A 24970-nucleotide genomic window follows, 5' to 3' on the forward strand; every position below is an offset into this window, starting at 1 on the left:
AATAAATGTAAAATAAATGCACCAGAGACTTATCCAGTGTGATCTACAGCTATGTTAGCTGAGATCTTTTTCCTGTCAGTAGAAAATTCTTGATCCCATTCCATGATCTCACTGAACTTACCACTAAACATGAGAGCTCTGCTACCAACCTAACAACACCACCCTTTACACAAAGGCACCATCATCACACACGTGGCAGGAGTCTCGGAGAAACTTAGAAGAATCTTCTCCAAACACGACATCCCAGTAAACTTTAACCCAACACCACCCTCAGACAGAACCTGGTCCATCCAGAAGACAAAACACCCAAACAGAAGCTCAGTGGGGTTGTTTATGCAGTCCAGTGTAGGAGCACTGTCCAGATGTTTACATTAGAGAAACTAAACAACAAGTACACAAGAACATAACACAACACAGGAGAGCCACCTCTTCAGGTCAGAACTCTGCAGTCCACCTTCACCTGAAGGACAAGGGACACACCTTTGAAGATGACAAAGTCCACATTCTGGACAGAGAAGATAGATGATTTGAGAGAGGAGTAAAATAAGCTATCTACGTAAAAACGTGAAAACCCCACTTTAAATAGGGGCGGGGCTTAGATTTCACCTTTCCAGTACCAATAATGCAGCTTTGGTCAAGGTCAAGGTCAATTTTACTTACAGAGCACATTTACAGCAGCAAAGCTACACCAACGCGCTGTACAAGGTAAAGCAAGTCAAGATACAACAAATCAACAATAAAAACCTAAAATAAGATGAGCACACAACAATCACAATCTATGATAAAAACTGTTAAAAACTATTAAGATGCTCAAGTCAACCTGCATTAAAAGCCAAATAAAAAATTGCGTCTTAAGAAGGGATTTAAACACTCTAGATTCTGTGTGGTCCTGATGTTGAGAGGTAGCTTGTTCCACAGTTTGGGCCCAACCACAGAGAACGCTCTGTCGCCGCGAGTCTTGTGGCGGGTTTTTGGAACTGTTAAAAGAGCTTGAGAGCTGGACCTCATGGTTCTGGGAGGGACGTAAGCGGACAGCAGCTCAGAGATATAAAATGGGGCCAGGTCATGAAGGGATTTAAAAACAAAAAGTAACATTTTGAAACGGATCCTGTAAGAGACAGGAAGCCAATGGAGAGAGGCCAGAACCGGGGTTATGTGATCCCACTTGCTGGTTCCAGTCAGCAAGCGGGCCGCTGCATTTTGGACCAGCTGAAGTCGGTGTGGGGAGGACTGGTCCAGGCCAGAAAACAGGGAGTTGCAGTAGTCCAATCGGCAAGACACGAACAGGTGGATGACATGTTCGAGGACATTAGCAGGAAGGTATGGCTTCACCTTTGCTGTCTGCCTTAAATGATAAAACCTGATTGGACCACTGCACTCACCTGTCTGTAAAGATTACAAGAACCGTCTAAAAACACACCAAGGTTTTTAACACGGGGTTTTAGAAAACCAGAACAAGGACCAAGAGGACCAACAGCGTTGTTTAAAAGATTAGAACTTTTTTTTTATCTCATTCAGTTTCAGTCTAGGTCACACCTTCCTGCATCTAATCAACACGATGACTCACCATCAATAGAGGCCAACCACTCATCAGGAGATGGAGAGGCGGGGTACTCAGAGTAGTTTCTGCTCTTTGAATAACAACAGACAGCTACAGTTTATGAGCTTGACTCTCCCATATTCCAGTTAGAACTGACAATGCTCCTCAGAGGAGAAGTGAAATGTTTTAAAGAAACCAAAGAAGTCCAGTTGCCTTCATCTGAACTCGATGGAGTAATAGTCAATAATAAAAAATACATAATAAAGTAATAAAACGTATATAATTATGCTCACATTCACTTTTACCATCTCTTTGTGGGAGGCAGAAAATTTATCACGGTTAACCCTCTTATGACCATAAATATAACAAGTATTTTTTTTATGGCTTTAAAATTGTAATAAAAGTGTAAAATGTTTGTAACTCTGCTCCTTTTTTCAGAACAACCTCAGCTTTCAGTGTCTGGTTTGTATTTGTGTTTATGTTTATTAAAGTCCGTAAAACTGCAGCTTAAATGAAAAAAAAAAACAGATTTGAATTTTTTTTACATTTATTACTAAACAGGAACTTCTAAATGACTCGAGCAAACTATGTCAAAAGAACTATTTAAACTCAGAACTGCAAACACTCAGAAAACAGTGTGACCCCTGACCTCATGTTAACCAGTTTAATGACTGCAGCCTGTCTGTGACCACAGGTCTACGCTCTGGTCCAGAGAACGGGATACAGTAAAATAAATACTAGGTATCATAAAATAACACTCATGGGCTACTTCACAGCTGTAGCTACATTTCTACCAGCATTATGAAGATCAATAAGCAGATAAAAGGTTAAATGTAAACATTTCATTACAAAAAGTAAACTAATAAAATTCTGCACTGATAAAATGATATTTTCAGCTAAATAAATATTTATTGTACGTATAAATAATGCTGGAATGAAGCTGAATCATTTAGTAAACAGTTGAGTGTTCAAATAAAAACCAGTGTGACTTTAATCTGTCCCTCCTCATGTCACCATCTACAGAAACAGCCTTCTGGGACACCTGACCAACCAGGTGGATTTTATTTGTGACGTTTCCATAACTTTATAAAAGCTGCTGATGAAGATGATCAGATCATCTCCTCCTTTCGGTTCTCGCTCTCCCCTCGCGGTTCGCTCCGTTTCTTTCTGTGATGCTGCAAAGCTGGTTTCCTTCTTATAGCGATTTTTGGAGTAACATGAATTACATCATGTAATACCTCGTTGGAAAGCTCGTTTTATGTACTTTTAGAACCCGCTGGAAGGATTTTTATTCGATTAGTAATTCAGAAGTTATGGCCCGGAGAATCTAGAGTGAGACACATCCGTGATTCTTTGAGTTTCTGCAACACTTCAGGAGAAGTCTCTCTCATGTCTCATTTTCTGTCCCAGACATGCAGCTACCTGACTCTGCTCCACACACACTAACCACGGACTCAAACGCACGTAAACAAAAGCTCTGATATTAAAATCTGTCCAGCTGACGTGAAGCAGGCAGAAAAAAAACTTACAGGTAGATGAACGCAGACTCCTGTCCGCAGGGAAAACACCGGTCTGTCGTCTCCATGGCTACAAGGTAGAGCGACAGCAAGGACAACCAATCACAGGTTAGTATGATGTGGCAGAGCCAATCAGTGAGCTTGTAGGCGGGTCTAAGGGAAAATAGCCTTCAGCTTGAGGCGGCTGCCTCCGCAGGGTCCTAGTGCCCGATTTGTATCACAGTGTAACAGTTTTGTACGGTAAAATCTGCCGAACGACTGGAAAAAGGGCACTTTGGGCACTTCGGACAAAAGGGGCAGGGTCTCAAGCGCCCTCCGCACCCCCCTCTGCACGTGCCTGTCATCAACCCTAGGTAGGGGATAAGAATCAGACACAATTACTGCATTAAACTTTCTGTAATCAGTACTGAAACCAGGTGAGCCATCTGATTTGATTTCAATGACGCAAGGTGAACTCCATGACTGCAACTGGGAATGTCTAATCCATGCTCTATCAGGTAGTCTGTTTCCTGTTTCAGCAGTTCACGTTTCTGAGGATTGGTTCTGTTGGGGTGCTGCTTAATAGGTGTTTGCTGGACCGTCACCTCATGACTCAGCACAGTGGTCCTGGCAGAAATATCAGAAAACAGGCACAGGTTATTGTTTATCAGTTCCATCAAGTCACATTTGTGAGACTCATCTAGATGGGCCAATTCCTCATCAAGATGTGAAAGCACACGAGAGTTGTAGAGATGAGGGCTAAATAACTGGGGTAGTCTAGGAAGCATGTCATCTTCCTTAACAAGTAAAGGGTCTGCGGCTGCACACACCGCAGTATTACCAGGAGGAATCTCTAGGATCTGTAAAGAATGGTACCATTTCAACATGTTAACACGACATGTACGAGTACTGAGTCTGCGAAGAGGTGCCTTAATGACATACGTTGTGTCATTTATCCTTTTCTGTATCTCAAAAGGACCTTCATACGTAACTGTCAGTGCACGACCAGGAACTGGATTTAAAACTGGATTGGCTGCACCTGGCGGTAAGGCGTTTCCTGTTTCCTGTTTTCAGTGTTGCACTCCGTGTAGCTGTTTGGTGTTTGGGGCTCGCTAAAGCTGATTTAATTTCTCTGTACTTGGATATCTCTGAGTTATTGTAGCACTAAAGCACGCTAAAACACACATTTGCTGTTGTTCCACCTAGCTTTTAGGGAACCATTTGAGTTTGCACGCAGTTTATTTGGTACTGAACAGTTTGCTCGTCCAGTTAGCTTAGCCTCAGCACGGCTATGGCTACTTCTGTCTCTGCTTCTCCATCTCCTATCTCTTGCTCTCTGTGTCAGATGTTTAGTTACTCCTCTGCCTCCTTTAGTGATAATGGTACGTGTAATAAATGTAGCATTTTTGTAGCTTTGGAGGCGAGGGTGTCGGAATTGGAGGCCCGGCTCCGCGCTGTTGAAAAACCTGTAAACAGCCGTAGTTACTTAGCTAGCGCGGGGCTAACTAGCTCAGAACAACCACGTAGCGACCCTCCAGTGGAACCCGAGCAGCCGGGACCTCAGGCCGGCTGGGTGACGGTACGCAGGAAGCATAGAACCCAGCCCGTGGGCCACCACCAACCCGTCCACGTTTCTAATAGATTTTCCCCACTCAGTGACGCACCATTCTCTCTCGGGCCAATACGGAGACGTTGATGCATGCTTTTATCACCAGTAGGATAGACTACTGCAATGCCCTGCTTTCTGCTCTTCCCAAAAAGAGCATCTCAGGTTTACAAATTTTACTAAATTCGGCAGCTCGTGTCCTGATGAAGACCAGGAGGCGGGAGCACATGACACCAGTTTTAGAATCATTGCATTGGCTCCCCGTATGTTTCAGGATCCATTTTAAGGTTCTTCTAATGGTTTTTAAGTGTCTTAACGGTCTTGGGCCTTCTTATCTCTCAGAACTGCTTTTACAATATGAACCCTCGCGGCCTCTGCACTCCTCTGGCAGGCGTCTCCTGGTCATCCCTAAAGTCAGGACACACACTCACGGCGAGGCGCCCTTCCAGTGTTATGGCCCTCGCCTCTGGAACGAGCTGTCAGAGGACCTCAGGGCCTCAGAGAACGTTCATGTTTTTAAGTCAAGACTCAAGACCCATCTTTTTAGGTTAGCTTTCATCTAAATATTTACTACAGTTTTATTTATTGTTTTACATGATTATATTTTATTACTTGCTTAGCTATGTTCTATATGATTATATTTTAGCACAGTTTTATTATTTAAATTATTATTTTACTGTCTATATGATTTTATTTATTACTTATTTTCTAATTTTTGTCATTTATATTAGCTCTTTTATTACATTTTTACTCATTTTAATCCAGTGTTTCCTCTGTGGGGGCCCTCTGCCCCGGGAGCGGTGGTCGACTGTAGCTTCCTGGGCGCTCTATAGGTGGGGGTCTATGCTCCCCCTCCACTGAGCGCCCTGACTTAGTGTGGAAGACCTGATGCTGCCGGGGCAGACGGCTCCTCTGATGGCGTTTCCTTGCGTTAACATACTTGGCTCATCTGGACTCAGCCTAATGTAATTTTTACTTGTGTGTGTGTGTGTGTGTGTGTGTGCGTGTGATTGCATATGTTTGTTAATGTTTTCAACCTGTTATGGGAATCTGGGGTCATTTTGTAAAGCACTTTGAATAACACTTTGTTTGAAAAGCGCTTTAGAAATAAAATTTGATTGATTGATTGATTGATTTTTACTCAGCTAAAATAAGAAACTTTTAAAATAAATTGGCTGAGTAAATCGTGACTAAAATGAAAAAGAGTTTTAGTCCAATGTCTAAAGTGAAATAAAAATTTCTTGTCAAAACTGTTTATTGATTTATGTTTTAATTTTCCTGCATGCCACCTAAAATTCCTGCACATGAGCTCAAACATACGTGTGTTGTTGGGTTTTGCTTCACGTTCGACCGACTTCTGAATCTTTAAGGAAAAAGACTCAAACCTCGGGGCAGATGGCGGTGTTATCGGGGGAAGTTACGGTTACTCCAGAGTTTTCCAGCCTGTTCTGGGTTCAGAGTCTGAGAAGCGGGCTCACGCTACATTTGCGTCTGAACCATGAACTCATTTCAATAACTGTCCTGTCACTGAGGCAACTAGCTGGTCGAGGCTGTCAGAGAATAAACAGAATCAAATAGACCGGGTTCACTGTTAGAGCTGAAAACAACCTTCTGGTTCGTGTAAAATGAACAAGAAAGAACAAGAAATTAGATTCAACAACATTTTACACCACTGAGAAAATCCAGTTAAGCAACCTGGTAACTTTATTTATATTCAGATATACTGAAACAAAGCAGGAAGACAGATCCAGTAAACATTTGCTACAAGACTGAGGTCACTGGTTTTACTGGTCCAGCTCCAGGGTGTTTGTGAGGTCTTTGGGTTCTGCTCCCTGACAGGTATCCTGTAGAAAACAAAGAAGTATGTTATTTTGTGCATTTAGTGAAAAGAAAGCGACGAGGAAACCCCACTGAGCTGTGATTACACAGGTCTGTCTTCAGCCACAGACTCGGGCTGGAGAACCAACAAGTCAAGCTAGCAGCTGATGTCCAGCATCTACAGGTGGTGTTCCCAGCCTGAGAAGCACACACGAGCAGCGCCGTGGCTACATAATGTTTTAGTGACAAAGAACTCTGATTTACATCAACTATTGATGATTATAACTAACATTTAAACCCAGTTGGTTGCTAGTTCAAGCCCAGGCTCCATCACTGGTCAGTGGTTGTTCCCTTCCAGAATTTAACCTGGGCTCTAGAGCATCTGTCTTACAGCTGTGTGTGTCATCACTAGGCCACTCTAAAGCCTGATTTGTACCCGTCTACCAGCTCGGAGCTGCGCCATGTGTTGACCCTTGTTGCCTGGGGATTTGCTTCAGAGATGACGTCATCAAAGGATGCCGTGCTACTTTGGTGCACTGTTTTGCTTTTGTGTGTCTGGAAACTCTTGTGGATTCTCATATATCAGGAGCGTGAGATCGATAGGCGGATTGGTGCTGCGTCTGCAGTGATGCAGGTGTTGTACCGGTCTGTCGTGGTGAAGAGAGAGCTGAGTCAGAAGGCGAAGCTCTCGATTTACCGGTCGATCTACGTTCCTACCCTCACCTGTGGTCATGAGCTTTGGGTAGTGACCGAAAGAACGAGATCGCAGATACAAGCGGCCAAAATGAGTTTTCTCCAAAGAGTGGCTGGGCTCTCCCTTAGAGATAGGGTGAGAAGCTCAGTCATTCGGAGGGGCTCGGAGTAGACCCGCTGCTCCTCCACATGGAGAGGAGCCAGTTGAGGTGGCTCGGACATCTGGTCAGGATGCCTCCTGGACGCCTCCCTGGTGAGGTTTTCCAGGCACGACCAACCGGGAGGAGACCTAAAGGTAGACCCAGGACACGGTGGAGGGACTATGTCTCTCACCTGGCCAGGGAACGCCTTGGGATTCCCCCGGAGGAGCTGGCCCAAGAGGCTGGGGAGAGGGAAGTCTGGGCCTCTCGCCTTAGGCTACTGTCCCCGCGACCCGACTCTGGATAAGTGGATATGGATGGATGGATGGATGTGTATGCCTGTCCATGCCGAACCCTAACCCTGTCACCCTCTGTGGGCCTGCCAAAGAGCCCTTGTTAAGGATTATATATCCCTTGTTGGATAAACTGTACCCTGTACTCCTGTACCCACGAAGAGATGGAGAAGTATAAATCAGGATTGCTTGGGAGTTTTAGTGCCAGAACACCAACACTCAGTCAGGCTGATCTGAAGTTCAGTAAGGTAAAAGCACCACAAAACCCTTCATTTTCATACACACTAGTGTAATTACCTCTGACTGCTGTCACAGCTGATATTCAGAGAGTTCTTTAGCTAGCTGAGAAACCTTCTCATTCTGTGATGTATTCATTCTAATTTCCAATGGCTTTGTTTAGGAATCAAGATTTCTGACATGTTGGCTTGTTGACTCACCCCGAACGGTTCCTCAAAGGCTTTGGAGCCGCCGTATAGAGGGTTGGGGATGGAGAACAACGTGGGACTGGTAGTATGTTCATCTTCATTCTGTCATAAAGGAACAGCAGCAGTAGCTGTTAGCAAGCAGCAAGATGAAATATATGGATTTGACATTATTTAAACCGTAACAAACTGGAAAAGAGTAAAACATGAATTGACAGCTGTTGACATAGTATGTGTGTTAGATAGGTTGGTGGTGACAATGAAAATCAATTGGTAAAATTGGATCCAAACGGGGACTTCCATTGGGGTACGTAGACCGAGATATAATCTCAACGCGTAGAGCGAAACACCATTTCACTCCCACTCAGAACTAATAGTCTCTCTGGATTTGCTGGTTCTGAACATATTTCACACACACACACATCCTCAGTCTTACTCCACCTTAGTTCATCATACACACAGTGTTTAAATTCCACAGTGATCTCGCAGACTCTTTTGTGCTTTCTCGCCACAGACCGTGAAACTAAGGAGATTGGGGTCCTGATGCAAGTGCTGCTACCAGATGGGGCATCAAGGTCACTCATCTCATCCCTCCCACTGCTGTGGAACTGCTGAGCGGGGCCACCACGACAGCACCATCCTCATGCGAGCTCACCGAGGACGGCAGATAAGTAAACGATCTGCCTTAAGCTTGCAGGGTCCACCATACCGCTGCTGATGTTTGGTGGTCGCACTCTGCCCTGGAACCGCCCCTCAGCATCTGACGGAACGAGTGGAAACAGCAGCAGATGGGGGAGCAACGGAATCGACAACTGGTGGTTGAGGCTCCTCCTGAGCCCGTCCACACGACACTGTAACTGCCTCCAACAATGTCACGTTCCAGCGCCCCAAATCTGCCGTCTGGTTTCATGGCTCCCTGACCAAGAAGACATCCCCTCACCGTCCCAACCGTCAGAGGATCCCACGTTGCTATAACAACATCAAAGTTGCTGACACATGCCTTTTGCTCAGGATGGCTCTCTCTCCTGCCACACAACTGATGTGGCCTAAAGTGCGGCTTGGCTCCCTGCCACCCGCCTCACATCGCATGAGGACGGCATCCCTACGAGGACATTCGAGCTGAAGTACGAGAGTCTGGGTCTTTTATGACCTTTTGCCCCTTTCCACCAACAAAAACCCAGCCCCTCACATCGACGGCCCCACCACCAGGATTCATCTGTATCATCGTCGACGAAAGTGCAACACCATCCCAACGTAGTCTTCATTGCTCTGCCCCCCTACAGTCCCTTATAGTCCCAACTGATAAGCCCTGTGACCCTCGGCTCTGCCCCAATTAGAGCTGCTAAGCCCCCTGACGCCTCCCATGTGTCATAGATTGGCTGTCAAAAAAAATTGGTATCGGTTTTTGTGACAATGTTTGTTGCTGTTATCTTTATCATGGCCATGATTTACTTAGTTTTATGCTGTGTTTAAGCCTTGTTTGAGGCAAGGGAACGGTTGACAGGCTCATGACAGATGCCTTAGTTCATATTTGTCCTAAGAAAGCTTTGGTTCATCTTTTTCCCCAATAAGGCTGGTTTCATCATGGTTCTACGATGCAGTTTCTGTAACCATTGTTGAGTGATGTTCTGGTTATCAGCTCAGATGATTTTATTATCCTTTATTTTTATCTGTATATTTTTCTCTTAATCAGTATATTCATTATTATAATCGTCTTAAAATCAATCATCTTTGATCATTTTTATACTCATCCATTTTATTTCAGGTTGTTGCTTATTTTACAGCCTTTTTGTTTTGAGGATCGCTAAATATTTGAGAGGGTGCTCGCTGCAGAACTACAAAGGCGGAGCTGCACCATAAGGTGGAGCTGCACCAGAGTCAACCCCGCCCATTCACGCAAACTCAGCCTAGCCCACTGACTTCCGTTTTTGTTTTCAACTTTATCGCAAACTGACCTGACCCACATGAATTACGGCTGTTACTAGTTTACAGTCGTTAATGCTATGTTCTGTGCTCCAATTAAACAAGATAAATATAACTTGCTACATGACAAAGTCTGAATATATCCCGAAATAAAAAGGTTTCTCGTAGCGAATATCTGCCCACAGCCGCTCTAACAAAAGTCCTGTACAACAGCATGTACCCTTCCTGTGGGTTCTGGTAGTCCAGTGGCAAGATCGTCTGACTAACGTTTTGCTTTCCCCTCAGCTGATGCTGGTTCGATTCTCGGTGGGGTCGGCAACAATCTATTCAGCCAGCTGAAACATTTAATTTGTTCATATTTTAGTTGTAATGTTCATTTATAGCAAAATATTTATGTCTCTACAAGTTCTTTGAATTTGGTCGTTCCTAAACAGCATTTTAGTTGAAACTCTGCTCACAGATGGACTCACACTGGCTAAATAAACGAATGAATAAATAAAAAAAACACATTAGTCATTATATGTTAAACGGCATACCAATAAATTGTTGTAAACATAGTACTGGCAAGTGTAGCTAGAAATGAGGAAAAGAGATTATAGAATATTTCCACTGCTGGGAGGCGAACCTGCGCAAAACTGCATGTCAACCTGACACCATTACCACTACACCACCACATCTGATAAAAATCAGGTGGCGTTACATTTTATTATGTTATTTGGTGTGTCTTTGTAGATGGGATGTATGATTTTTCTGGCGGTGTCTCAGTAGAAGTCATTTCAGAAATAAATTGTCAGAAAATTCACAGAATATCCAGATTTGAGAACCAAGACCAGACCCACTTTGGGGGAGGAGACCAAATTGAAGCTGAGATGGGAAGAAAATGCATGAATGAGGCCAAAAATGGCTTTGGCGTGTTTCTTATGAGGAAATGACAATATAACATGATTAAAAGTTCCAAAAGTTAGATTTTTAATTATATGGAACCTTTACAAAAACTGTTCAATTAACTTCTCAACTCCCTCCTCAATCTTGCATTTTTTAGCTATAACACCCTCTTTGTTTCCAGAATGCTATCAAGTCTGACAACTGGAAGGAATTGGACTGACTCCGATAGGATGGGCGGGGCTGATTCTGGAATGGGCGGGGCTGACTCTGGTGCAGCTCCACCTTCTGGTGCAGCTCCGCCTTTGTGGTTCTGCAGCGAGCACCATTTTGTGATCTTATTGGTGTGTTAGAGGTCGATTCTTGTACTACAAACAGTCTACCTTGATCGTGGTCTTGTTGTTGTTTTATTCTGCTAATCATAGAAGATGGACTACGTTTCCACAGGGAGGATTGTTAGGTTTGTTGAGCATTTCCAAACTGTTTAGCATCTTAATCGTAGTTCTGTTACTGATGATGGTTGTTTAGGATGAACTCCGTTTAAAACAGGGAGGAAATGATGGGTATAAACTCATTTTGACCTCACCTTGTTAATAACTTGTCTGTGTAAACATCTGGTGTGTTTTCAAACGGAGGTTCATCAAACTTATTTACATTTAAATTGTTGCAGGAAGGCTGACCTCGCTTTGGTACCCTTTATTATTAGAACTTCCTGAGCCAGACCAATGTGTTGATTATGGCCAGCACCTGCAGGCACCTTCTCAGTGCTTCTCGGTTGACTGTCTGTGAATAATTTGTGTGTGTGCTTATCTTTAACTTTGTGTGTGTGTTCCTGAATAAAACGAGGCTCCAGGCTTTGCCTGATTGTGAGAGCAAACTGACCTCCTGCTGGTGTGTATTGATTTCTCTCACCCTTTGCAAAGTATTTGTTGTTGTTGGTTGTTGGCTGATTACAGTTTACCAAATTATCAATCTAATCCCTGTAATCTCAACCAGCAGCCGGCAGAGCCCCGGGAGGTGTCAGCGACAAGCCCACAGGCCCGCCTTTGAGCTTTCACTAACCAACAAAAGGTTTCACAAGTCATCAGCTGTCCCTTACGGATGCTGCTGTTAATGTGGGCAAATCTAGTCTGGGGTTTGAAGTTTATGTTTATTTATGTGGCAGACGCTTTTATCCAAAGCGACTTACAATTTATACCCTATAGGGCGTGTTGTGATCTGTGGGGGAAACCGGAGTACCCGGAGGAAACCCACGCATGCATGGGGAGAACACGCAACTCCACGCAGAATGGCCGCAGCCGAGTTTTGAACCTGCAACCTTCGTGCTGCGAGGCAACAGCGCTAACCACTGCGCCACCATGCAGCCCACATTTGAAGTTTAAATGTGCTAGTTTTGGAGCTGGAATACTTTTACTGAGGTTTAGATGCAAAACGATGCTGAAATGTGTGTTCTTTTAACTTTCACAAATCAAGTTAAGGTTTCATAAATAACAATCTATGCTATAAGGGTTCTGTTAGTAGTTTAAAAGAATCTCGGTGTTGAGTTTTACAAAAAAAAATAGACCAAAGATGTTCAGGAAGTGGAATATTTGATCAGAAACTAAAAAGGGGACCCAACCACCTGCATGTTTTGTTTACTTTGTGTAATAATCTTGTATTTTTATTTTTTATTAAAATAAAGAAACTGGAACAATCACCATTTATCTTTGGCACCATCAAGCAACTTCTGAGTAGCAGACAGGGTCAAGGGCGGAAATAGGGGGTGGCATTTTGGGCCTGGATGTTTTCTGAAAAGCCCCAAATCTAACTTTTACTTTTGAAGGATAAGAGATAGCTAGAAGTGACATGCAGGACCAAAGTCCAACAGAGAAGGCAGTTGCGTAGAGTAGCCGGCTGGAGTCCTCCAACAAGAAGCGGCTTTCTGCAGCCTGCATGCTTCAGATGAGGTTTGGAGTGACCTGAAGTTCAACAGCAACTGATTCATCTTGCAGAGACATGACTAGATCACAAGCAGTGTTTTAAATAGTATCGACTATTGCAATTCACTTCTTTATGGTCTCCCCAACAAACTCCTTCATAAACTGCAAATGGTCCAGAATTCAGCAGCCCGTATTATCACCAGAACCCCTTCCTTTCACCACATCACCCCGGTTCTCCAGCAGCTTCACTGGCTCCCAGTTAAATTCAGGTCCATCTTCAAAATTCTCCTCCATACCTTCAAAGCAATCCACAACCTCTCTCCTCCACATATCTCAGACCTTATAAGTATTCACACCCCGTCCCGTTCAATCAGATCTTCTTCTTCCATCCATCTTGCGGTTCCTTCTGCCCGTCTCGCTACCATGGGGAGCAGAGCTTTCAGCCGCTCTGCTCCCCGTCTCTGGAACTCACTTCCCCCAGACATCAGGAACATCGACAGTTTTACCCTTTTCCAATCAAAACTCAAAACACACATGTTTAAATCTGCTTACAACCTCTGATTTTATTGAACTGTTTCTCTCTTTGTTTTTTTCTTGTTTGGGTTTTATTATTGTTTTATTGTATTTTATTACGTGTTTTCTGTAAAGTGACCTTGGGTGTCCTGAAAGGCGCTTTGAAATAAAATGTATTATTATTATTATTAAATGGCTGAACACTTTAAAGAGAAAAGCTCTTACTTTGAAATAATGAAAGCGGAAGACATCCATCTTGTTTGTATAGATGTAATATCCAATTGCAGTCAATGCACACACCGACAACATTACTAATATGGCCAACACGGTGCTGGTGGCTTGGACATGGCGTCGAGAAGCACCAGGGTCCATCTGGAAGCAAACAAGATAAAGAAATGTGTGAGATGCATCCTAAAGTAATCCACACGTCTGCAGTTGTTATTGACATAGAAGTCTGATGGGTTTCTGTTATGTTCTAATTTGGTGTCCTTCTTGGTGACCACCAAACATTTGATTTCAAAGTCAAAGGTCAAGTCAAGTCAAAGTCATTTATTGTCGTTTCTACCACATGTGCAAGACATACAGAGAAACGAAATTGAGTTTCAGTACACACAATTCAGAGATCAGATACACATGGGCAAGACACATGACAAGAATTGGTGACTGCGGTCATTCGCAACACGAGTCGCGCTACCTTGATAGATAGATGAGGCTAAGTTGGGGGAGGGGCATACCAGCATTACACCCGACAGGGTGTAGCTGGACTATGCAAAAAAAAAAAAAAAAAACACCTCAAACATAAAAGCACGAACTTCGACATTCACAACATGAGACTCCGTTAGGGAGGGGGGTTGGGGGGGGGCTGGGATCCTGTTTATCCAGGGCCAGCAGCCATGTGTGGCGCTCAGCCAGCTGTATCCACAGGAGGGAGAGAGATCTTGGGAGGAGCATAGAGCACATCTCCTGCAGGTTGATGGCCTCGCTATGAAGTCCACAATCTGAAGGCGGGGGGGGGGGTAGGACGGGTTTCCACAGCATCTGTCTGCATTCCTTCCTTCGTGAGGGTTGTTGTTTGCAGCTTCAATGCTGCCTTGGCCTCATGTTAGGATAACAAGACTGTGTTTGGGTCAGGCAGAGATAATTTTCCTCTCTGCCTTCAGTCTGTAACTGGTCATTCCAGTCCTTCAGTGAAGCCAATTCGGGTGATTAAACATCTCCACACCGTCCGGTGACCCTCTCCGAGATGACACCCATTTTGCGCACTAACACGGTAACGCAGCTAAGACATTGTCCAGCTTACGATTCACCTCGAGTAACGTCCCAGTCTGTGAGGACTCCGCCCGGACGGTGCTGTCCGTGGGTGCGGGTCGCCCTCCAATCGCTCCCGTCTTCTCCAAATTTCCAGAAAACCAGATATCCTCCCACTCCAATCAGAAGAACTCCAGCGATCATCAGGCCGAACATCCACATATCTTCGACGTCCTCGAAGGACAGCTGGGAGAGACAGACGACCTTCCACACCTTCCAGGAATCGAGCATATACCCCGCTGCTTGTGTCCCATGAGGGCAAGTGGGAGCCCCCTTCTCCGTTCTCATCGTAGAAAAAATCTTATCGATCGCGTTCAATGACCAGTTAATTAAATCCATTTCTGAAAAATAGGGATTTCCAGAGGAAATGCAGAGAAGCGCTCTGTAGGCAGACTGGACAAAAGAGCCTTAGGAAAAAAGATAAGGGATCAAAGCAGAAGCGTCTGTGCTCTGTGAGTGCTGGACCTTCAGAATGTCTGGAGAACTGTTAATCCAGAAGAACTTTAACAGATTTAATTCAATTCAGTTTATTTCAATAGCACCAAATCACAACCAGAGTCGTCACAAGGACCTTCACACAGTCAACATTCCAATACAGGTCAGGGGTCTCATTTATCAAGCTTGCTTACGCACACAACGGGGTCGGAAAACTGCGTGAGCAACTTTCCACGCAAACTTTGGGATTCATAAAAGAAAGCGTAGCGGAAAAATGTGCACAACTTTAAGTTGACTATGGACCTGGCTTACGCACATTTTGGACATGGAGAGCACCTGCATTTTACACAGAACGAGACCCCCCCCACACACACACACACACCAGGTAGTTTTTCTATGGTTACATTGTGATTTCTTAGTAAATATTGTATTTGGCGAGAGATAAACTTTATTGTATTTATCCTAGTGGATCTATAATTAAACGGATAAACTAGCAGTAGCACATCCAACGTCAAATAAAGTAAAAGTTATTATCAGGAGAGGCCTTTGTCTGTGGTGTAGGCTTCCTTCTAACTCAAAGGTCTGCTGGAGGGTCACCACAAGCTCCACGAGAGCTCATGCTCAGCCTATCCCAACAGCAATGGCGACACATAGAATATTTCTCTGAATAAAGGCTGTTTAGGGATGGCAGAAAAATGTTGTTCAAGAGTGGCACAGACTAAAGGTCCCTTCAGCTGTTTTCAGCAGCTCTGATGTCCGCTTAACTTAGACATCAGTAACAACCAGGGACAGGAGTTGTAAATTAGTGCTTGCTATAAACATCTTGTACTACGCCAGACCCCAATGTCCCTGTCAAATAAAGATCTAAATGCAATAGAGTGGGTTGTCTAGTAATTGGAAGGTTGTAGGATCGATCTGCTGTTGTGTTCTTGGCAGGACTGATGGCATAGGGACTGGCGGTGCCTCTTCTCCGCTGCCTCGCCTCTGTCAGTGTGCTCCGGGGCAGCGGTGGCTTTACTGAAGCGCCTTGTGACTTTTACCTTGAGAAGCACTATATTTAAGATTGTTTCCTCTCCTTGCTGTAGCTCATCACCACCAGCGTGTGGTACGCTGTAGTGTAAAGGGCTTTGAAGTCCTCTGACCGAAGGCGCTATGCAAGTGTGGGTCATTTATTATTATCATTTGAAAGCAGCTGTCAGAAACATCTCAGACGTAAAGCACGCTCACTGACCGGTAGAGAGGGAGCAGTCAGTGGCGCCTCGATGACGTGGATGATCCCGTTCACAGCAGGAATGTCCCATTCCAGCAGCAGCCGCTGGTTCACTAGCGTACAGCTCTGGGGAGAAACAACACAACATCAATACTTTTGCAAAAGTGCTGCAATACTCTTTCTGTACTGCCTTATTTTTTCCTCGTCTAGTAGAATCTCACTTTAAGGCTCATTTTTATGTCCTGGTGTTTCAGCAGTAGGCATCACAACACCGCCTTGGTCTTGTTTAACCTGCTTTCATGATTGTTTATTATTTATCTTAATGTTTCAGGATTGTGTTTATGTTTTAGATTCTGTGAATGATCCACAACACTAGCTTTCATTTATATTGTGTATTCAGCACCTTGGTGTCACGGTCTGGGTAACTCTCCTGAGCTTCCTTGCAGGTGGGTGTGGCTGAGATTCCCCAGCTGTTGGGCATCATCCCCATCAAGGCACCTGTTCCTATTTAAGGAGCAGCGTAACACCTCTCCGCGCTGGTTCATTACTCTGTTTGGGTAGATGTGTTTACCAGTCCTGCACTCAAACTCAAGTGTTAACCTGCTTATCCTACTCTGCTCAGGTCCTCGTCGTTTCCACCATCTCCTGCAAACAATAACCCTGGATCTTCACGTCACCTCCTGCCGCTCCATTCTGGTCGCCCGCTCTTAGTCCTTCTCGTTGGATCACCTACTCACCCAGACCTGACTACCTTCCCCCCTGCTTTCCATCAGCCTGAAGAAGCGTAAGCCACATAGACGGTCATCACCTGTTCTCCTCCCTAGATCCGTCTCGCTGAGCACTCGTCCCCTGAGTTCTGCCGTTATTCCTGCTACTTCCTTCAGTTCCTGTTTATTCTCCCCTTCCTTTAATCATTTTATAATAAATCTTACCTTCTGTCTACGCGTTGTGATTCTGCATGTCATGGGTCAAACACCTTGTACCCAACATGACACTCGGTAGAAGGTGCTTTATGAATGAATGAACTCGACTATTCTCTGTAACTTTCTGCTCATATTTATTCTGAGTGTATTCAGCGGTTTTAGGTGGGTTTTTTACCCTGAGTGTGTACACATGTAGACTCATAAGTGTGTAAGTTTTGTGCCTCACCTGATGTGAACTGGGATTTACCGAACAAACCTTTGTGAACCCAAAAGGATTCTAATATATTTCCTCTGCAACAGTCATGCTGCTAACAGAGTCCTGATCTAATGCCATCATAAGGTCACCGGCCAGTGATTCCTTTGGCCAGTCCCAAGTCCAGGTAAATGAACAGGGCTGTGCTAGTGTGATATCTGTAGAGAGACCACACTTTTTCTGTGTGTCCAGACTATCAGCACCTTTTATTTCTTCTCCAGCTCTCTGTGAACTTACAACAAACATGGCTACGTACTCTTCTGGGAGTCTTAACTACAGTAAAAAGAACAATTGGAGCCATCAACATAAAGAAAGCTGCTGGTATTCTTACAGAATACGTCAGGAAATGCATCCGACATTAAACCTAAGTCACATCAAACACGAGCATGGTAGGAACCAGGATGGCAGCAAACCAGCAGGATGTGTTCAGTGGGCGCTGCTGGCTGGTTTGCCTGATGTAGTCATTTTCTAAAACTATTTTCTACAAAGTAATAATTTGAAGCTTTAATAATGGATCCTCTTGTCCCTTTGCTTCAAAAACAGTGAAAATGACAACGACTCTCAGAAAATTCAAGCACATCTGTGGATGCTAGGCCTGGTGCGTCCTCAGACCAGAGTGCGTCCACCTTTATGAGCTGAAGATGGCCACCGCAGAAAACTCTGACTTTCTTATGAAGGAATTAGGAGTAGGGATGGGCATCGAGCATCGATTGGAACCGGGACCAACTGTTTTTCCTGGAATCATTCAAAGTTTTATATTTCGATTCCTAGTATGTTGACCGGAATAGGAATCCGCGGCCGAGCTCCGTGATCAACGCTTTTCAGAGCTGATCACACCAGCTGTCTGTGTGCAACCCCCCCGATATAAACAAACGCGTCTGCCGAACTTTAACTCCGTAACGTAAACTTTAACTCCTGCAGCGTAGAGGAAACGTGTTAAATACGTCAACACGGTGGATTTACTAGAAGCTTTAAAGAACAAACTCTGGATGGTGTGAGGCGAGTTTGTCTCACTGCAGAAATAAAAACACACACGGAGCGTCAGCAGTCAGACGCAGCCGCTCACCAACACTCGTGTGTGTGTGTGTGTGTGTGTCAGAAGGCTGAACAATAACCTGTAGAATAATTAAAGTCATCGTGCTAGAGCAGCTTCTCTGTGGTGGACCACACCAGCTTCTACCACAATAAATAATGAAAATAATAACAATAATAATAATAATAATAAATAGCAAATAATTTCCTTTCTGAACTATTTGTTTTGAGTTTTAATGTTTAAAATCTGTTAGCTTGTTACTGACAGCAGCTACGTTTAAGTTTCACTTCCTGTTGTGACTGAACGCTGCTGCAGCATGGAGGTGTAGTTCTCAGTCATCCTGGACATGATCATCCTGAGAGTTTTAGCTGAAAACAGCTGGACGTTTCTGGATATGTTGGAGACATTTAGCTTCTCATCCCAGAGGCTTCTTCCACACGTTGGTTGTGGTCAGAAACAAACACACTGGTTGTGCTGCAAGTCGTCTTCTTTTTGTCTCCAAAACATGTTTGTGTCTAAATGAAGGTGATGTTTCCTGCGATGGACTGGCTCTCTGTCCAGGGTGTACCCCGCCTGATTGCCTATTGACCTCTGGAGATAGGCACCAGCCCCCCCCCCAACACACACACACACACACACACACACACACACACACACACACACACACACACACACACACACACACACACACACACACACACACACACACACACGACCCTACGTGGACAAGCGGGTTCAGAAAATGGATGGATGGATGAAGGTGATGTTATTTTTCACAAAATTAAAATTCATGTTGAAGTTTAGATTATTTCATCAAGTAGGACCTGTGGTTAGCTGGCTCATGTAAAACATGTCATGTCTTGAAAGAATCGGAATCGGGAATCGAAAGGAACCGGAATCGAAATGAGGAATTGGAATCGGAATCAGAATCGTTCAAAATCAAACGATTCCCAACCCTAGTTAGGAGCGGTGAAATCTGAAATTGTAAACAACACCACAGCACTTTTCTCTTAGTCAGACCAAGTCAACGTGTTGTTTTATCTACTTGGTCGGATTAAGATGTCACCCTAAGGGTTCCAGTAAGTGAGTTGAAGATGGAGTTAATGAAGATAAAGGTGACATATGAGGATGTGGAGGGGCGTAAGAGGAGATGTAACATTTAACATTCAGAGTTCCAGAGAATCCAGACTTTAACTCAACCGCAGCTGCTAAGATGCTAACAAAGGTGCTAGAACTTGGGCACACATTGTTCACCAGGTCAAAACAGCACTGGCAGTAGGGTAAAGTTTAATGTTGCTAAATTATATCATTATCAAGACTGAGCTGAGACTCCATTTGATTTTAATAGTGCCCCAATCTCCATTCTCCCAGAGCAGTGCTTTAAGTGGGCGACAGTAAGCAGTACCAACACCTTTGCATTCTACCTCTCAGTGTACCAGGCCTTGTTCTCCAGTGTATGATGGATACCAGTAATTTTTTGGTCAGTTATTAGTCAGAATCTCCAAGATTTCAGAAAAAATAATTGTTCATCTTCAAGTAAACACCAGCCAACCACAGCCCTCCCCCCTAGTGCCGCTGCCCCCTGCAACACAGAACATGTGCTTTAAGACGGCCCTCTTTAGCGCTTATTATAGAAATTTTATATTTTATTGTTTGATCATTAATCCTATTAACTGAATGTATTATGTATTACTCTATGCCTGAATGCATTCTCGTTCATTCATACACACCAACACGTTCCTGTAAACACACACACACACACACACACACACACACACACACACACACACACACACACACACACACACACACACACACACACACACACACACACACACACACACACTCCTGTCTTATCTCATGTTATAAATAAACTGGAAGGGCAGCACCTTGTTGCAGTTGTAAGCCTCAGCCTTTGAGCATCTGTCCTGATTTGCAAACAGCAACTTGTGTGGTTATTTGTCTCTCTTTTCTCTTTGCTGCAGGTATTAGGTGATTGATAAAATCCCTATCATAATTTGGTCCTTCGAGCCGGATCCCGGGTTTTCTGTGTAGGCGCCAAAAACCACCGCCAGACACAACTGTTGCAAAAACTTCAAAACCCTCCAGTGCTGTCTTTCGCTGGAGGTCGGTGCTCCAAATTCGGTGTGGGAGAGGACGCCCGTCCCACAATATCTGTTTATCGACCTTGGACTCAAACTGATATAGAGCAGGCAGCTAAAGGCTTCACCCCATACAATGATGCCATACAATGATGACATTGAACAATTCTCCTCTGATTTACATGAGTTAAGAAACGGCTTTGGTCTGAATGGTTTAGAAATCATGAAAGTTATCCAAACTGCTTTGGGGCACCGTCGGGGCAGAGTCGCCGGAGGCTATACAGGTCATGATGCAGGTTACCTGCTGGATCTGAGGATCTGACAGCTCAACTAGATCTTTTATTGGACAGATTAAAGGCAGCTTTCAGAAAAACTGCTGATTATGGTGAAATCAGCAAGGTTAAGCAGAAACCTGATGAAACCCCCTCGGACTTTTAAGCAGGCTATAGCTTGTGTTCGAATACAATTCAGGCATCCCTTTTAGTGCTGATGAGAAAGAAGCTTATCAGCAAGGGTTAAAATAATGTTTTTGGATGGGTTGCTACACCCAGTTCATAAATTTGTAGAGAAATTTTGGGTCCACAAACCAAGAGGCTGTTGCAGATGCAGTGGACCAATTACGCATGCTATGACAAACATGACCTCGACCAGTACAAACAATACATTCCTTAGCCCAGATAACATGGTAGCACATGCAGGATATCAGTCACGTTTTGTACCAAGAGGCAAACGGAATCCCAGGCCCAGAGGCAAAGTATTCTATAATGGCAGAGATGCGATTTGCTGGAACTGCCACAAGAAGGGACATCTAGCTTGTAACTGCATGTACAATTCATCAAATAGCACTGATGACAAGCTTATTGATAATCCAAACTAGAGCCCTGCACGGGCCTAAAATCTGAGCCCGTGTCCGGCCCGGCCCGAGGGGTGGAGCCCCAGCCCGACCCGGTCCGAAAAGGTTTTCAGGATTCTCTGGCCCGGCCCGAGCCCAACTTTTTTTTCAACCAACTAAATGAAAACAAAGTGCGTCAATCCTGACCAATGTGTTAAAAGACGTGCAGGATCCGATCAATTTGTGTTTCCCTCGTTTACCGTCACGGAGATGACGGCGCACTGGCTCTGGTGGTAATCAAGTTAAATTTTATCTCTTTCCAACAATTTTGACAAGAAAACAGAACAGTTAAAAGCAGGGCTTGTGTTGACCGGATAGTTCCCGTATTTGACCGTTTATTTTGACGGAGAAAGAACAGAAAGAATTACCCCGACGCATGCAGACGATCTGACATTTTATTCTACGCACATCGCAGATGTAGCTAAATCACCCAAGAAAAGATTCCCATCTGAACATCTGAGCTGCTCAGCGCAGCTCACTGTCAGCGCATATGTGCACAGCGAGCTGAAGTTGTGGAGATTGGCTTGAGCGCGTTGCAGAACCAGAGCGCATGCGGGAAGATTCCTCCCACTGAAGGGAGTGTTTTCCAAACCCGGTCTCTCAGAGAGACTTGTCACTTAGAAAATGTTCCCCGATTCTGAAACTTTGGCTGAATAGCGCTTGTTCCTGTCTCCAATGTGGCGACACATCCAGGAGCCGTCTGAGGAGAATCCCAGAATCTCTTCAGCTCAGAAAGCGCATATGATTACGCACAAGCATGACCCGTCAACACGGTCTCACAGTAAGACCGGGTTGGGCCTGTCAGGTTTACGCAGACAATCTTTACATAGAATTGACTTACAGATATAAAATTAATGCAGTAAAATATAAAGCATTTTATTTAAATATCCATTCATTATTTTACAAGCACAGAGAGCCGCATCAGATGGATGGAAGAGCCGCGGGTTGTGACATGTTTTCTCCAGGACCAGAGAGGACGCAAACTCAATACATCTCTTTTATTGTGAGGTAATAATTTCTCCGAGTTTTGCGGTTGCGGGCGGGAGTGTAACACACACGTTGCGGTTGCAGGTGGTAATGGTCCGAAATTCAGCGGGAGCAGCATGAAGAAAACAGTCCCACGCAGGGCTCAACTGCTGCGTTTGTGTTTCAAGTTTTTTTAATGAATTCGATTAAAAATAAAGGCGCCCAGCCCATGTCCGAGGTAATTACACAGTTGTTGGCCCGAAGCGCGACCCGAGGGCCTAGGGCTTCAGTGCAGGACTCTGATCCAAACAGTGCAAATAATCTTCATCCTGGGTATCAGGTGTGACTAGAATCAGAAGCTGACAAGAAGTCTGATACAGTTCCAAAGCAGATGACATTGTAGTTAAGGAAGGAGGTGGAGATAACACAACAGTTGACATTTTTTCTGCACTCAAAAAATGGTCAGATTTCTCTAGGTTTTTTTTCTGGTTTTTCATGGTCCTTTTTAACTCATAAAAGAATGTCTCAGGGCATTTTCTGTCCATCTCAGTATTTTGTAACTCTGTAACTCGAGAGGGCCCAGCCTTCTTCGTCCTGTTTGTGTGCTGACCTCATATGTGTGTGTGTGGTCTTGATTCAAGCCTAGGATGATACCATGTGGACTGTGGTGGTCAGTTTCTGGTGAATTTCAGCCCCACTGGGGGTCCCGATTGGACTGATCAGAAGGAATATTGGATGGTCGTTGCTGAAGACAAGTCAAAATCCACAGTGATCTCACAGACTCTTTTGTGCTTTGTCGCCACAGGCCGTGAAACCAAGGAGAATGGGGTCCTGATGCAAGTGCTGCTAACAGACGGGGCATCTGAAGGTCACTCATCATCCCTCCCACTGCTGCGGAACTGCTGAAAGGGGCCACCACGACTGCGCTATCCTCATGCGAGCTCACCGATGACAGCAGATAAGTAAACGATCTGCTTTAAGCTTGCAGGGTCCACCATACCTCTGCTGATGTTGGTGGTCGCACTCTACATTGGAACCGCCCCTCAGCAACTGACAGAACGAGTGGAAACAGCAGCAGATGGGGGAGCAACGGAATCGACACCTGGTGATTGAGGCTCCTCCTGAGCCCGTCCACACGACACTGTGACCTGCCTCCAACGATGTCAAATTCCAGCGCCCCAAATCTGCCGTCTGGTTTCATGGCTCCCTGACCAAAAAGACATTGCTTTGCCCCCACTACAGTCCCACATAGTCCCGACTGCTAAGCCCTGTGAACCTCGACTCTGCCACAATTAGAGCTGCGTAACCCCCTGACACCTCCCATGCCTCATAGATTGGCTGTCAAAAGAGAAATTGGTATCGGTTCTTGTGACAATCTTTGTTACTGTTATCTTTATCATGGTCATGATTAGCTCAGTTTTAAGCTGTGTTTAAGTCTTGTTTGAAGTAAGAGAATGGTTGACAAGCTAATGACAGATGCCTTAGTTCATATGTTGCCTAATAAAGATGGTTTCATTATGATGTATACAATGTAAACTGCAGTTTCTGTAACCATTGTTGATGGGTGTCCTGGTAATCAGCTCAGTTGATTTTATGTTATTTTATATTTTTACTTAATCATTATAATCGTTATTGTTTGATTTTTTGGTATAATCCTTGAGTTTGACATGATCACTGCTATAATCATCCATTTTCTTACAGGTTGCCAACTATTGAAGCTGCTTTATTTTTGTTACAGGTTGTTACTTATTTTTACAGCCTTTTATGAAGGTCACTACTTCTTTTGTGGTCTTCTGTGTGCTAGAGGTTGAATCTTTGCAGCTGCGACCATTACCCATAATCATAGAATCGTTGTTGTTTTTATTATACCAGTTAGTTAGGATGAACTTCGTTTGAACAGGGGGGAATGTTGGGTAAAACCTGAATTGGATGTATGGAAATGTTCTTGTCTGGGTACCATCTGGTGTTTTTAAATCAAACGAAGGTTCATTCCACGCTCAGTATTTTTTGTTATTACTCTGTAGCTCCGACAGGGAGGCTCGACCTTGCTTTGCAGGTCTGCAGGACCTGTTTTCACAAAAGCTCCCTAGTGAAGTCCAGACGGAGCTTTCTCTGATATACCAAGCACCTGGGAAAGTTTTTCTTTCTGTGAAGGGGGTGGGTGTGTTTATCTTTAATGTGTGTGTGCTATGTAATTTTTCAATAAATCCTTTTTGCAAGCATCTGCTCGTCGAGAGACCGAACAGACAGCCCACTGGTGTGTATCTTCTTTCTCTCCGATTTTGCAGTCTGGTTGTTGATTATTGGTGATTGATTATTGGTAAATGGTATTGATAATCTAAAACCTTATATCTCTAACCCCCTTGTGTGTGTTGGACTTTATTTGAAGTAATCCTGGATTGACTAATAAAATTACCCAACACTGACAAGATAAAGAAAATGCAATGATAATCAGAAATATAAATGTCCTCAGGACAAACACTGTCAGCATTTAGACCCAGGGAAAGAACGAGGTCTAGTGTGTCCCCTGGCGTGTGTGGGGCAAGAAACTTACTGGGTAAAGCTGAAGGAGTCCATCAGGCTGGAGAAATTGCAGTGCAGCA

General features: G+C 44.3%; 1 protein-coding gene across 2 annotated transcripts in view; it reads right to left on the reverse strand.

Moving 5' to 3' along the window:
- Window positions 1-6323: 6323 nt before the first annotated feature.
- stab1 (stabilin 1) overlaps window positions 6324-24970 on the reverse strand; it is a 263769-nt gene continuing 245122 nt past the window's right edge. For both annotated transcript variants that reach the window (XM_070554590.1, XM_070554589.1), the window contains 4 exons: window positions 16220-16324; window positions 13471-13617; window positions 8024-8113; window positions 6324-6486 (listed from right to left, as the gene is read on the reverse strand). In XM_070554590.1, coding sequence (XP_070410691.1) covers window positions 6427-6486; window positions 8024-8113; window positions 13471-13617; window positions 16220-16324 — 402 coding nt within the window. In that variant the 3' untranslated portion in view covers window positions 6324-6426. The remainder of the gene's footprint in view (window positions 6487-8023; window positions 8114-13470; window positions 13618-16219; window positions 16325-24970) is intronic.

Source organism: Nothobranchius furzeri, chromosome 9 (assembly GCF_043380555.1).
Source record: "Nothobranchius furzeri strain GRZ-AD chromosome 9, NfurGRZ-RIMD1, whole genome shotgun sequence".
NCBI classification, from domain to species: domain Eukaryota; kingdom Metazoa; phylum Chordata; class Actinopteri; order Cyprinodontiformes; family Nothobranchiidae; genus Nothobranchius; species Nothobranchius furzeri.